General features: G+C 40.4%; 1 protein-coding gene across 4 annotated transcripts in view; it reads left to right on the top strand.

The window, feature by feature from the left end:
- Positions 1-15959, top strand: part of RELN (reelin) — a 483994-nt gene that overhangs the window by 374371 nt on the left and 93664 nt on the right. For all 4 annotated transcript variants that reach the window (XM_075599655.1, XM_075599652.1, XM_075599651.1 and 1 more), the window contains exons 28-30: positions 2134-2369; positions 7067-7224; positions 15184-15391. In XM_075599655.1, the coding sequence (XP_075455770.1) occupies positions 2134-2369; positions 7067-7224; positions 15184-15391 (602 nt within the window). The remainder of the gene's footprint in view (positions 1-2133; positions 2370-7066; positions 7225-15183; positions 15392-15959) is intronic.

The following is a 15959-nucleotide window of genomic DNA, read 5'->3' as shown; positions in this document are numbered from 1 at the left end:
GTAATGCAGTGTAATGGTAATGCAGTGTAATGGTAATGCAGTGTAATGGTAATGCCGTGTAATAGTAATGCAGTGTAATAGTAATGCAGTGTAATAGTAATGCAGTGTAATAGTAATGCAGTGTAATAGTAATGCAGTGTAATAGTAATGCCGTGTAATAGTAATGCCGTGTAATAGTAATGCAGTGTAATAGTAATGCCGTGTAATAGTAATGCAGTGTAATAGTAATGCCGTGTAATAGTAATGCAGTGTAATAGTAATGCCGTGTTATAGTAATGCCGTGTAATAGTAATGCAATATAATAGTCGAGGTGCAGGGAAAGTTGTTCCGTCCTTACTTCAGTCCTCTTTTTGTTCTTTTTGTTCAGTCAATTTTGATCACCACACATGGATTTTTGCTGTAGATGATTTTTTGAGATCCTAATAGATTCCTATTGTGATCATTCGTAGAGATGGGTGAGCCAATCCGAATCCGTTTCCTGGAATTTCCCGTATTTTTTAGACCAAAACCGTCTTTCCCTCCTCCCACCCCCCCCCCCAACAAAAATCTGCAAACTCCACAATTTGTGGCTAGATTGTTAAAAATCCACACAAGGAGAGAGAGAGAGAGAGAGAGAGAGAGAGCGAGAGAGAGAGAGAGAGAGAGATTGAGAGAGAGAGAGAGAGAGAGAGAGAGAGATATTGAGAGAGAGATATTGAGAGAGAGAGAGAGATATTGAGAGAGAGAGAGAGAGAGAGAGATATTGAGAGAGAGAGATATTGAGAGAGAGAGAGAGAGAGAGAGATATTGAGAGAGAGAGAGAGAGAGAGAGAGAGAGAGAGAGAGAGAGAAAGATATTGAGAGAGAGAGAGAGAGAGATATTGAGAGAGAGAGAGAGAGAGAGATATTGAGAGAGAGAGAGAGATATTGAGAGAGAGAGAGAGAGAGAGAGAGAGAGATATTGAGAGAGAGAGAGAGAGAGATATTGAGAGAGATATTGAGAGAGAGAGAGAGAGAGAGAGAGAGAGAGAGATATTGAGAGAGAGAGAGAGAGATATTGATATTTCCCTGCAGATGAATCCATGTTCAGGTTATTAACAATTCAACCACAAGTTTCGGATTGCGCTCTAAAATTACATTTCCACAGACAAAAATAACCGGCCAATCCAACGCTGATCCAAATTCGCAAAAGAAATTGCGCATCTCTAATCACTACTGAAGTATAGCGTACATGTATGGATAGCTGTTGTGTTTTTAAAACAAAGGGCATCTCACTGCAAGAATGAGTTTCTCTTTGGCACAATGACTGCTGTTATGTTATGTACACTGTTCTACATGAGTCAGCGTTACTGAGTAGTTAGGCACACTACTGTATGTTCGTTGGATGTTAAATACACAATCCCAGCATGCTCTAACACCAGAACCCACCACATCATATATATATATATGTACACAAATGTACACAACAAGACATTGTTAACTATGTATTTTGTCACATTGGATGTAGCATTGGGTATCTTTTTTTGTTGTATGAGTTGGATGCTGCCAGAATGCATTGCTGCTATGCTGACCTTAGAGTTTATATATCTAAAACATTGTACAAGTGCCATATTAAGCCCTCCATCAGTTGTTATTATTCATGTAATCTGCCATGTGTCAAGCTGAACCATATGGGTTATAAATCCCATCCAAAGGATAAATTTGAATCTATTTTTCCCAAATACTGAATATTTTCAGTGTTTTTAGAAAGTGTTTACGCAGCAACTCCCCATCCTACTGTGGAAGATTTATTCATTCTGTAAAATTGCTTTTGAAGACATAAGAAAACACATCCCTCCTCGCCATCCCTGACTCTGATGAACCCATTCCCTGCCAGATGGGTATACAATGCATTGCATGGTTATCAAAGTATTCTGGTTGACCCTGGTAGATATGTTGCTTCAGATTGACCCTGTGCATTGCACTTCCACAATGATTCCATTTCAAACCCTTTGTACTCTTTGCTTCCAGGAAGATCAAGATAAGATATGTGTAAAAGCCAAACTTGAGTTTAAAAATGAGTGCCTCCCCTAGGTTTAATGTATCCATGGGGATAATAAAAAAGGAATAGGTAGAAAACCTCAAGTTGCTCACCTATTCTTCATTTCTTTGCAGTTGAATGTAGGATGCACTCATGAGTTCAACAGTATGGCCCCAGTCTTTCTCCAGTACTCTCATGATGCCGGTCTCTCTTGGTGGCTGGTTAGGGAGGGCTGCTATCCTGCATCTCCAGGGATTAAAGGCTGTGAAGGAAGTTCTCGGGAGTTAGGTGAGCCAACTGCTTACTACAGTGGAGACTTTGAAGAGTGGACAAGAATAACAATTGTGATTTCAAGATCACTTGCATCTAGGTAGGTTATTATTTTAATAACAATGTATTCAACATATATTATTTAAAATGATGGTTTCACAATTTCTGGGTATTACTTAGTTACATAGTAGATGAGGTGGAAAAAAGACATTCGCCCATCAAGTTAAACCTACAGTATGCTAAATTTAGACGACAGATACTTTATCCTATATCCATACTTAAAGTGTATTGATCCAGAAGAAGGCAAACAAAAAAACCCAGTGATGAGGGGAAAAATAAATTCCTTCCTGACTACAAGAATTGGCAATCAGATTACTCCCTCGATCAACATTCTTCCCATGTTTACTTATTTAGTATATCCCTCTATACTTTTTTAAAAAGATGTGCAACCTTTTTTTGAAGATATCTATTGTATCTGCCATCAGTCTCCATAGGTAATGAATTCCATATTGTAACTGCCCTTACTGTAAAGAACACTTTCCTTTGTTGCTGGTTAAATCTCCTTTCCTCAAACCTTAAGGGGTGACCCTGTGACCCTGTGTCCTTTGTACTGCCCTTGGGATAAATAATTATTTTGAAAGTTCCTTGTATTGTCCCGGAATATATTTGTGTATAGTTATCATATCCCCTTTTAAACACCTCTTTTTTCTAATGTAAACAAATCTAATTTAGCTAGCCTCTCATAAATCAGATTATCCATCCCCTTTATTAATTTGGTGGCTCTTCTCTGCACTTTCTCTAGTTCCATAATGAGTTCTAAGGCCTCGGATATGGTGCCGCAGACCGTCCGCATGCGCGCGGATGTGGGAAGGGGCACGCGTTGCGCAAGAAATCAGTTCAAACTGATTTCTTGACGCGACAGGCCGGTCACGTGAGCGGTTCCCCCAATGAGGGCGAGTCAGCTCCATGACGCCCCTTGGCACGCCCCCCACGGCCTGTCTAGTATGGCCAGGGAAAGCCCTCAGCCTCCGCGCGCCTCCGCACGGTCTGCGGCACCATGTCCGAGGCCTAAAGAGTGGTGCCAAAAATGTTACTCCATATTCAAGGTGTGGTCTTACTAATGCTTTGTAAAGGAGCATAATTATGTTTTCTTCCCTTCCATCCATTGCCTGTTTAATGCAAGAGAAGACCTTGTTTGCCTTTGCAGCTACTGCATGACATTGGGCACTATTGCTAAGCTAAGTTAAAATTGTATCCCACCACCGGGGATTTTTAACAATCGACACTGCGTGTATATATTGCACTTAGTGAGTTTATTTGGTTAATAACAATTTTTTTTAATTGTTTTTAGACATTTCGTTGTGACCACATCGTTTTTGGCTCTCAGTCATATCGGACAGATTTCTCATGTATAGCCCGGGTGTATTAACATCAATTAAAACCAACATTATTTGAAGACTATCTGTCCACTCTATTGTATTAGGAATTTTTTGGCTGAGTGCAGATATGGGTAATCTTCTTTTTTCTTTTTTTTTTTTTGATCCCTCTTGGATCACCTTGTAAATATCCTTGCTTCAGCACAAGTGGTTCATTCTTCGTCCTGAGCCACCTACGCTGAAGCAGGGATATCCTGCAAAGCCGACCTGTTGGTGAATTAAGGCTACTAGTACAGTATAATCTTTTTTGGCCGAGTTTCAGACGCAACATAATTTTCAGCATGGTAATAATCACTTACGGGAGTCGCGCCTTGCTATCTTTTCTCAGCTACTGCCCTCTGGGTCCAGCATGCATCCAGATGGTAAGAAACCCTTGCACAGCAAGGACACACTGTTTAACAGTCTTCTCTTTTTCCATGGGAAAAGAAAGCACATGATTGACTTGTTTGTTCACTTCATCGCAGCGTGAAAATCATCTCTCCAGTGCTGCGGCAGCCTGTTTGCAGGGTAATCTGTGGAAAATCCCACCAGCCACGAAGAAGTAAAAGTGGCACATTTGCAGTGCTTGTTGGGGGGAGAAAAAGCAACGACAAAGTTAATATAAGTGATGCCTAAAACCTCCGCACATATTATTTGTCATCAAATATTTTAGTTGCGGAAAGAGAATTAAGTGCAGAATGTTACAACACAAAACAATAATACAAGGGTATTATAATTATTAGAAAAGCAAAAGAATGGGACGTCGCTCAAACCATAATATCAAATAGTGTAAAGAAAGCCTGGTGCATGGGGAAGAGGCAATAATGTAACGAAAAACAGTGACAGAGGTCACAGAAGTCCCCTATTAATTGCACTCAAGGAAAAATCAAATTGAATAACTAAAAGATATAAATATCCTCAGTATGGACTTAAAGTCCCAAATGAAATGAAATAAATGCTTAAGGATACTATATCCACTGAAAGACTAATGTCTGAAAGAAAATAAACATAATCCATAAAAGGACCATATAAGTCTACAGAGAATGTCTCATAGACTAAAGTATAACAATGACATCCACTAATAAAATCCAAAAATTAAAAAAAACTTTAATAAACCATATATAACGCCGAAAAGCAAGTGACATAAAAATAAAACAATATATGTGATGTTAAAATACCCCTGTAGGGGAGCGGGTGGGAGAGGGGCAGCAACAGACAAGGTAGGAAAATACACTATTAGTTCTAATATATAGTATATATCTCTCATAATATCCCTAATGTTGCTACCAAAGCTATTAAGCTCTGTGGGGAGTCAAGGTGAGCAATTGTACAGTACAGGAGCCTAAGTAGGTAAGTATGCAACGATCTAATCATCAAATGACATATGTGTGTATATAGTAGTCAGCCCTGGGGGAGTATAAGTGACTGCAATCCCCAGTCAGAAGCTCCTGATGTGCCCAAAGAGGTAAGCAACATCAGTGGCAGACAAACAAGGTCCATACAACCGCTCTCGGACGCCCATGAGTGACGTCACACCCCGACACTCGTTTCGTGTGATGCTTCACACTTCATCAAGGGGGAGGAGCTAGTACTGTGGATGCCTCGATCACAGTTATACCTATGGCCAGAAAGGGGGCTGGGCTAGAATGCCCAATCGATGCGCATGCTGCTGCTGTGGGCTGATCTACCAGCTAGCGTGTGCATCAGGAAAAACGGAGATTAGTAATTAAATAAATAAATGGGGGGCTATGTGGTAGTACTGCAAAAAGAGGCATACGTCAAAGAGGGATTACGTCTCCTGTCAGACACCAAATGTTATACAATTCTTTCAAATGACAAAAGAGTTCCAAGATGAACTTGTATGGATCTTGAAAGATGGACTTGAAAATAAGGTGATATCTAAAAATGAATATAATTTCATGTCTACCTAATTTCTAAAGCTTTACAAAATGTATTTATATATATATATATATATACACACACACACAAAAGCTGATGCTGGGTGCACACCAACAGAGAACTATACTTAAAAAAGTAATATATACTGTACTTATCAGAAATCCAGGTTAATATAAATAAATGTGATATAAATATATATATATATATATATATATACATTTTGTTAAGCTTTAGAAATTAGGTAGACAGACAGATAAATGTGAATAAATTAGAATTATTTATAAAGTAAAGTACACTCCGGTGCATCATTAGTCGTTCACCACAGAGCTGAAGTTTTGGAGGACTTTAGAGGTCATTGTGATCAGTAGAGGTCCAACCTTTGAGGATCATCGTTGCTCAAAATGCGAAACCTCAACATCCACTTTTAATTGTGTTTGAAAATAACACCCATTTCATGTTCCCGTCCTTCAAATTCTTACTATAAAACTGTATGGCAATGGTTGAAAGGATTGTTCTCTTATGCGATGTACTATTACTGCTTTTATATGGCTTTTCAACCACTCCATGTATTTTAGAAACACAACTTGTTGTGTGGTATTGTTATTTTAATTCCAAACTATTTGCAGCCTTCTTCTGTGTCCAGTATTCATAAACCATTGTTGTATGTTAGTTTAGCATGTGTTTAATCTAGTGAGTACTTACATTAGGGGTGTATATTTATTCTTTATGCATACATTTTTCTGTGCAGCTTTTTCCTATATTGCAAAAGATATACATTTTATTAGGTGCATCATATAAGTTGAGCGTTCAATACTTTTTGTTTTGCTTAGTTCCCATTTAGCTCTTAACTTAATATTCACACCAATCACATTCTCATTCATGCTTTACCCAATAAATGCTGTCAATCTACATATAACGAGTTCCAAGTCCATGTGGTCCACTCCCTTTGTCTTCCTGTGCATTGGGAATCAAAAATGAAATGGTAAACTCTTTGATAGTTACATGACGTTTGTAAACTCTATGGCGGTTATTCATTAAACGGTGATAGTTCTGATCGAGGCACTATCATACAGAAACTCCCATTAAAGTCCATGGCTGTCTCTGTGTGATAGTGCCCTGTGCATAAACCCTTATGGGCAGTGATACATGTATTGTGAGTTCTGTGGAAGAATATATTTTTATTGGGCTATTAAGGGGCTAGGTTCTCTTACTTAAGTCACTTTTATGTATTTTACATTTTCCTAATTTTTATCGTGTACGTTATGCCACATATTGATTTTCATAGTCACCCTAATATTAGCGTCTGATATGAATTTTTGTTGATGTTGTTTAAGTAATAGAAGTGGTACTGTACCGTTCAGGAAAAGACAAATATATTTTCCTATTCTCAAACTGTAGTAAGCAATATATAATATATATTTCTGAACAGCTTCACATACCCTCACACCAAGCTTCTGCCCTGGTTTGTATCATCTCTTTGCAGTAAAATGAGGTTCCGTTGGATCCAAGAGAGCAACTCTCACAAGAATGTCCCCGCTTTTGGCCTGGATGGGGTTTACATATCCGAGTCTTGTCCCAGATACTGTAACGGTCATGGGGACTGCGTTTCTGGAGTGTGTTTTTGTGACCTAGGATATACAGGTAAAGTATCTACTTCCTAGTGCATGTATTGCAGTACATTAACTAAAAGCAGGGTCAGTAATTCCAACGGATTTTCCGTTATAATAACACAGGTTATCAACCATTTCAAGCGGTCCACTACAAAAAAAAAATAGTCTTTAGTTACTTACAAAAGACGAGGGCGCTAGCTTTCTAGAAAATGTGTGATGTTGCGTTCCAGTGACATCTCCATCACTGGCTGTCTTACTGGATTACCAACGAAGAGGTTTTTCCCCAGAACACTTGGGGGATGACGTATGAAAGCAAATTTGGAGCAAAATGGCATCATTTTCCTCTTGCGTCAATGTATTCAGGTCTTTACTACAAGTTTTGGGTCAGCTTGCAAATTGGGAAGTGTCAATAGGACAACAGTTTATAATGAGACGTAGGCAACTCTGCATCTCCGTGCATCACTTTTTTCTCTTGTATTTGCGTCCGCAAAAATCGTTCAGGTCTGAGGTGGTGTAAACTTTTCTGGCTGTCAAATGTAAAAACCACTTTCCTTACAAAATAGAACAATACGTCAAAACAAGCTTCTGTGCCCTTTTATTTTGACGTTCACCTGCCCCGTGGTATGGAGAAAATTGTGTCATAAATAATGATAGTATTTATAATAATTGGGCATCAGCTACTGTACATTTGTATGAACTTTACTTTCTTTTGAATTGTATAAAGGTGTTACATTCTCCTAAATATTTGTAAAAGCAAAATCGGATAGAAATCGAAACTGAGTTGAAAGAATGAAAATACACATAAAGGTGGACAAAGTGTGCTTGGAAATGTTGGACCACATTCAAATGGATTCATAGATCTACAGTACAGTGCTTCGTTTTAGGTCCTTGGGAGGGGCCATGTGACCAGCGTTGAACATATGTTGTGACAGGCCTTCTGTACGAAAATACCGCTTCTTGTTTCTTTTCTTGAAAAGTTCAGTCCGCGCTCTGGCTCTTTAAACTTGGAGTGTTGGTCCCTCTCAGTTCTCTTGCTGCTTCTGTGTTTATGAGGTGTCTCCCCCACCTCCAAATGTGGTCTCCACCGGAACCCCGATGGTGATACCAATATCAGCAAAACAAGAAAAAACACAAAAGCGCACCAAGATGAGAGATAGATAATGTATTAGCAACAAATAATAAAATTAGTAACTTACATATAAAATTTCTTTAATAATCCCCGATTCTGGTGTCTATCACAGGAGTAGGGCATCACATGTGTTGTGGCTGGCGGTTTTACTACCCACCACCAGCACACACTCAAGTGTACCGTTCCTGCTTATTTCCGATCGTTTCTATGCTATCAAAAACGGACAGGCATCCTAAGGACACCTATTGAAGGCCCCGGTTCCTGCACATGTGTGCTACACTCTGCACCACGCTACCACACGTGGAGGACAGGAGAGTGAACAGAGACAGCCCCAGCGCGCGGGTCTGATCTCTCAGAACTGAGATTACCCTTCATACTTCCTATGTGATGCCCTACTCCTGTGATAGACACCAGAATCGGGGATTATTAAAGAAATTTTATATGTAAGTTACTAATTTTATTATTTGTTGCTAATACATTATCTATCTCTCATCTTGGTGTGCTTTTGTGTTTTTTCTTGTCTTGTTTCTTTTCTTATTCAAGCTTTTTAACAGTTAAGTGTTTATGTTGTTATTCCTCAACATTTACAGCTGAATAATAAAATACAAAAAAGCTTGTGTGGTCACCCGTCGCCGTCGCCACCGGCGAAAGTTATGTTTCGCCGGGCGACGGGGTTGCGGGATTCCGGCAATTTGATTTGTTCAAGGGCCGTCACGTGACGCAACGGCCCTTGAAAAATCTAATTTTGCCGTCTTCAGGTTTTCGTGATGGCGACGTCGCTCCGTTGCTTGTCGCCGTCGCGTGCACTATAAGCGCACGCGGCGGCAATGTATTTGTTTTCGGACGACGTCGCGTCGCCGGCACCATAAGCGCGGCCTTAGATGTTCATATTCTGGGCAGGAACCAAGCAAAGTATAATGCCAAACCCTGGCCTTGGATAACTCGTTTATGTCCCTGTGTTCCAGGTGCCAGCATTAGCTTGGCAGCTATTTCACTGTATCCACTGCACATTGCTCTACATAACACATATACAGGCATACCCCGCTTTAAGTACACTCACTTTAAGTACACTCGCGAGAAAGTACATATCGCCCAATAGGCAAACGGCAGCTCACGCATGCGCCTGTCATCACGTCCTGAACAGCAATACCGGCTCCCTACCTGTACCGAAGCTGTGCGCAAGCAGGGAGACTATAGAGACTGTTACAAATGCGTTATTTACATCAGTTATGCACGTATATAACGATTGCAGTACAGTACATGCATCGATAAGTGGGAAAAGGTAGTGCTTCACTTTAAGTACATTTTCGCTTTACATACATGCTCCGGTCCCATTGCGTATGTTAATGCGGGGTATGCCTGTAACTGGTTATATGTACAACAATATTAAATGGCTATAATTATAAAATTTCAACTTTGTAAGAATTTAAGAAATACAATATATATATATATATATATATATCTTGAAAATGGCTCCATTGGGAAGCTGAAACGCTGAGCTAGTAAAGACACTTATTGTACTATATATGTTGTTTTTTTTACCTTTCTACATAGTACAGTTTAGTACGTTAGCAAAAGCACCCACTCCAATATATACAGTTGTGTGAAAAAGAAAGTACACCCTCTTTGAATTCTATGGTTTTACATATCAGGACATAATAATAATCATCTGTTCTTAAGCAGGTCTAAAAATTAGGTAAATACAACCTCAGATGAACAACAACACATAAAAGAAGGGGGAGCACAGGTTGAGGGATATTGGGGGTAATAAAAATGAGGTGATTCAGTTCGAGTGTGTGAATCCTCGAACTAGTGATTGTGGGGGTAATAAAGTATAAAATAACAGAAACACTTACATGGCCTTGTGCAAATGCTGTCGCATCAAGGTTTCTTTTGTTCTTTACGTCTTTATTCTTCTGGTGTGGCGTTCCTTCTCCTCTGGTCCAGGTTGGGGCTTCTTCAATTTGCCTGCGGCTCTTGATTATGGTATCCCCTGGCTGTTGTGTACTTTGTCACAATTGTTATCCTCTCTGGATCATCCCGCTGTTTGATCTGCAAAATCGAACGAGTGAACGCCTTCTCAACCGCTGACTTAGAGTGCCCTCTCCTGTCGTGGCTGCTGCTGTGCGTTCTCTGCTGTGCTTGGCAACCTACTGGAAAATTAAGCACAAGGGTGCTCCATCTGACTAGCTGCTCGGGATATCAGCTGGTCAGATGTAGCACCCGTGTGCTTAATTTTCCAGTCTTGTTTACGGCAGGTCTTCGCAGAGACTCTTGCCCAAATGAAAGATGTCTGCCGCACACTTCAAGTTGCCTTGCTGAACAGAGTAGGAGGCATTAGGTTGCCAAGCACAGCAGAGAACGCACAGCAGCAGCCACGACAGGAGAGGACACTCTAAGTCAGCGGTTGAGAAGGCGTTCACTCGTCCGATTTTGCAGATCAAACAGCGGGATGATCCAGAGAGGATAACAATTGTGACAAAGTACACGACAGCCAGGGGATACCATAATCAAGAGCCGCAGGCAAATTGAAGAAGCCACAACCTGGACCAGAGGAGAAGGAACGCCACACCAGAAGAATAAAGAAGTAAAGAACAAAAGAAACCTTGATGCGACAGCATTTGCACAAGGCCGTGTAAGTGTTTCTGTTATTTTATAGTTTATTACCCCCACAATCACTAGTTCGAGGATTCACACACTCGAACTCAATCACCTCATTTTTATTACCCCCAATATCCATCAACCTGTGCTCCCCCTTCTTTTCTGTATTTCTGTACCACTAAGGATCCTGGATAGATCCTATCGGGGTCTGAGCCATAGGAAGAGACTACGAAGCCAAGGGGACCCTTATAAACTTAATAAGGTCGTAATATCTCATTTTTATTTCCCTATACATTCCATTTTGAGGTAGCGCCCGGGTATCTCTCTTTACTACTGAACAACAACACATGACATACAGTATTACACCGTGTCATGATTTATTTAACAAAAATAAAGCCAAATGGAGGAGCCATGTGTGAAAAACTAAGTACACCTTATGATTCAATAGCTTGTAGAACCACCTTTAGCAGCAATAACTTGAAGTAATCGTTTTCTGTATGACTTTATCAGTCTCTCACATCGTTGTGGAGGAATGTTGTCCCACTCTTCTTTACAACGTTGCTTCGGTTCATTGAGGTTTGAGGGCATTTGTTTATACACAGTTCTCTTAAGGTCCAACCACAGCATTTCAATCGGGTTGAGGTCTGGACTTAGACTGGACCATTGCAACACCTTGATTCTCTTCTTTTTCAGCCATTATGTTGTAGATTTGCTTGTGTGCTTGGGATCATTGTCCTGTTGCATGACCCAATTGCGGCCAAGCTTTAGCTGTCGAACAGACGGCCTCACATTTGACTCTAGAATACTTTGGTATACAGAGGAGTTCATGGTCGACTCAATGACTGCAATGTTCCCAGGTCCTGTGGCTGCAAAAACAAGCTCAAATCATCACCCCTCCACCACCGTGCTTGACAGTTGGTATGAGGTGTTTGTGCTGATATGCTGTGTTTGGTTTTCGCCAAACGTGGCACTGTGCATTATGGCCAAACATCTCCACTTTGGTCTCGTCTGTCCAAAGGACATTGTTCCAGAAGTCTTGTGGTTTGTTCAGATGCAACTTTGCAAACCTAAGCCATGCTGCCATGTTCTTTTTAGAGAGAAGAGGCTTTTTCCTGGCAACCCTTACAAACAAACCATACTTGTTCAATCTTTTTCTAATTGTGCTGTCATGAACTTTAACATTTACCATGCTAACTGAGGCCTATAGAGTCTGAGATGTACTGTAACTCTTGGGTATTTTGCCATTTCTCAGAGCATTGCACGGTCTGACCTTGGGGTGAATTTGCTGGGATGTCCACTCCTGGAAAGATTGGCAACTTTGAATAATCTTTCTCACTATAGAATGATGGACTTTAAATTGTTTTGAAATGGCCTTATAACCCTTCCCAGATTGATGGGCAGCAACAATTGCTTCTCTAAGATCATTGCTGATGTCTTTCCTCCTTGGCATTGTGTTAACACACACCTGAATACTCCAGACCAACAAACTGCTAAAACTTCGGCTTTTATAGAGGTGGTCACACTTGCTGATGATCAAATAATCAAGGGCATTTGATTAGCAGCACCTGTCTGCTACTTAGCATCTTAATTCCTATGGAAGCAGAAAGGGTGTACTTAGTTTTTCACACATAGCTTCGCCATTTTGGCTTTATTGTTGTTAAATAAATCATGACACGGTGTAATATGTCATGTGTTGTTGTTCATCTGAGGTTGTATTTACCTAATTTTAAGACCTGCTAAGGAACAGATGATTGTTATTATGTCCTGATATGTAAAACCATGGAATTCAAAGAGGGTGTACTTTCTTTTTCACATGACTGTGTATATATATAATGATTTTGGTGAGTAAGTATTTTGAAAGACAAATGAATACAGTGCATAAGAAGCTGTAATATCTCTAAATTATGTAAAATAATCTCATGCTTTATACATGTAGCCCTCTTTCCCCCCACCCTCTGGGAAATGGTCTTGCTACCAGTGTACTCTGTGGCTGCTGTGGTGATACCTGTGAGGCAAACACAAGGCCGGAGATCTCCGCGGTGGTGTGGGGAGTGTCAGGACAGGTTTGCAGTGAATTCCTTACTCAGTGGTCAGCGCCTCCAGTCCAAGAGGATCCTGAGGCTCCAGGGTGCACCTCATGGACAAATCTTCTTCCTTTAGTCATAACCATGCTTCAAAGACTACACCAGGTGTATATTTGACTGAGGTTTATTCATCTTCATAGTATATGCACAGAATTGTACCTCATTGTACCCAATCCCATCGCTGGACTAGGCCTCAGCCACTTCCCTATGCTTAGTATATATATTCTGGCATCTTCCAGTATTTATTTATTTATTTATAAAATATTTTAACAGGAAGTAATACATTGAGAGTTACCTCTCGTTTTCAAATATGTCCTGGGCACAGAGTAAAACAAATAGTACATGGTTACAAGTACAGTTACATAAATGAACAGGATATACATTATACACAAGACATTGCGTGCACAGTTAAAGAAAATATATATTATGAGCGTATGAAACAGTTACAGACCAGGTTAAAATGTGAGACAGCCTTAGATTTGAAAGAACTTAAACTGGTGGTGGATGTGAGAGTCTCTGGTAGGTTGTTCCAGTTTTGGGGTGCACTCCCTACTACTTGAAGGTTAGCACAAGAACACTCTCTGTAGCTCTCTTAGGCTGCGCTTATAGTGCCGGCGATAGCCACGCGATGTTGCGTCAAAACAAATGCATTGCCGCCGTCGCGTGCGCTTATAGTAAGCGCGACGCGACGGAGTGGTCGTGATTGCTGGAAGTCATCTCAATTTGATTTTTCCAGCGACCGCAGCATGACGTCACTGGCATTATAAGCGTAGCCTTACTCTGCTCCTTACTCTATAGAAGAGCAGCCTCCTCCTTCCCTGGGGAGTGGCTAGTAAGCCAACCTATTTCTGTCATAGGCCCCCCATATTTCAGTGGGAGGCGACTATAACTTATTTTTCCCACCTCTGAACAATGTAACTTCACACACTGAACATTAGAACGGATTCCCCATTAGGAATCATGCCCACACTGCCCACAACCTATGGAGACTTACAGTGGAACTTAAGGCAAGGGCTAGTAGTCTAGAGAGACCTGGCTACATACATTTTATCAAGACTAGTCATTTTATCTTGGATGCTAATGCACTGTGGGGGTACCTGTTTGTACTGGTTGTACTATTGATACCAGTGGTAGAGATATAAAGTAGGCTAATATAGGCTACGATTCACACCAGCAACATCTCCATTCCCTGTGCACTGGGGAGAGACTGGGAGCAGACTGCTGAGGCGGCCAGTGGTTGTGGGTGGCAGGTAACACCCCACCTTCAACCCTCCCCCCACCCACACCCACACCCGCCCAAGGGCCTCCTGCGACCTCCTGGCTGCGTGCTGCCCGTCAATGCTCTAATACAAAGTGAATGGCGCCCCAAGAAATATAGGAGTAGAAATATTTTTTAAATGATAGAAGACAATGACTGCTTCATGTAGCATATTTTGCTAATCTGCTTTAAAGCCGTAGGTCATTTCTACATTTAGGATACATTGTTTACTATGGAAATCATTTTTTTTATTCCATATCAGTTTTGGGCATCAGAAATGTATTCCCTTATAAGTCATAATATACCTATTAAAGGGGCAGTCCCACATAGCAGGAGATGTAACAATGTATCTATCGGCTTCCTTACAAAGATTCAATCACCCTTAAATTAACTGTTGTACTTATTATTGGTATCCTGTAAAAATGAATATCTTTACCTTTTTCACAGGTAAGCTGAATACAAGCACATCGGCTACTTATGTTTATTGGTGTGACTAATAATGGCACCGTAATTACTTTGCCATCAAAACAAAAAGAACAGCTTTCAGGTGGCTTTGACCATTCACAGTCAGTTGTAGCACCAAAAACATTAGATACTGTACACACTCCATGTCATGAGGACGTAAAAGTATCAGGTAACCTGTTAACCACGGAGGACTATACGTCTTTATTTTGGTTATAACAACTATATATAACCCACTTGTAATCGTGTGGTCCATATCCTGTTACTGTTTTACAGCTCTAACTGATTGTAATCATCTTATTCTTCACATTGGAGGAATGGTGTTTAAATATATGTAATAAAATTGCTATAAGAGGTTGGGGGGGGGGGGGATTTGAACAGCAAAAAAATGTAGATGATTTTCTGTATGAACTGGACATGATAAAACGATGCTGCCATGTTTCTTTTCTTTTTAAGCTGAACATGGAACCTGCGTCTCAAACGGGGCTAATCCAAGTGAGATGTTTGACAGATTTGAAGGCAAGCTTAGCCCTCTTTGGTATAAAATCACTGGAGGACAGGTGGGGACGGGCTGCGGGACAGTGAACGATGGCAAATCCCTTTATTTTAACGGGGCTGGGAAAAGAGAAGCAAGAACTGTAGCTTTGGACACAACTAATATCAGGTGAATACTGCATGGTAATAGTTATGCTTTTTCTATTGTTTTCTGTGCAATTTTCTCTTGGGAATAAAAATGCCGTTTCTGTTAATCTTTTTGTCTGTGCTGATGGTTAGTTTCATTGTCTCCTCTGTGTATACTGCCTCCTGTTTCCACTAGTGAACTAGTGATGAGCACAATCATTAGGCTTACACCACCAACCTTTCCACTCACAATAAAAATCGATCGTTTTTGAAAACAAGCTCTGACCATAGTAGTCGTAAACGGGATTCTCAAAACCTTTTCCAGGAAAGTTTAACCAGAATTGTAGAAACTTCTACTGCACGCAAGGAATTTAATTTCCATTCAGATTGTTGTTAAAAGATCTGTTTGTAAAATATGCTTTTTACAGTCACTTGTAACTTTCCACCTCAGCTGGCAGTAACAAAAATGAAATGCCCAATCAGACTTTCTCATTATCCTGGAAATCTCATATACAGTACAAGAGTTAGTCCTGGGGCTGTTACTGTCAGTGGTTCAGACATTCACGCTGCTAATTGGAATTGAAACTTATAAAACAGAAAACCTTGTGTCT

This window comes from Ascaphus truei, chromosome 5 (genome assembly GCF_040206685.1).
Source record: "Ascaphus truei isolate aAscTru1 chromosome 5, aAscTru1.hap1, whole genome shotgun sequence".
NCBI classification, from domain to species: domain Eukaryota; kingdom Metazoa; phylum Chordata; class Amphibia; order Anura; family Ascaphidae; genus Ascaphus; species Ascaphus truei.
Note: the sequence above shows the minus strand (reverse complement) of the source record. Positions and strands in the feature narration are given on the sequence as shown.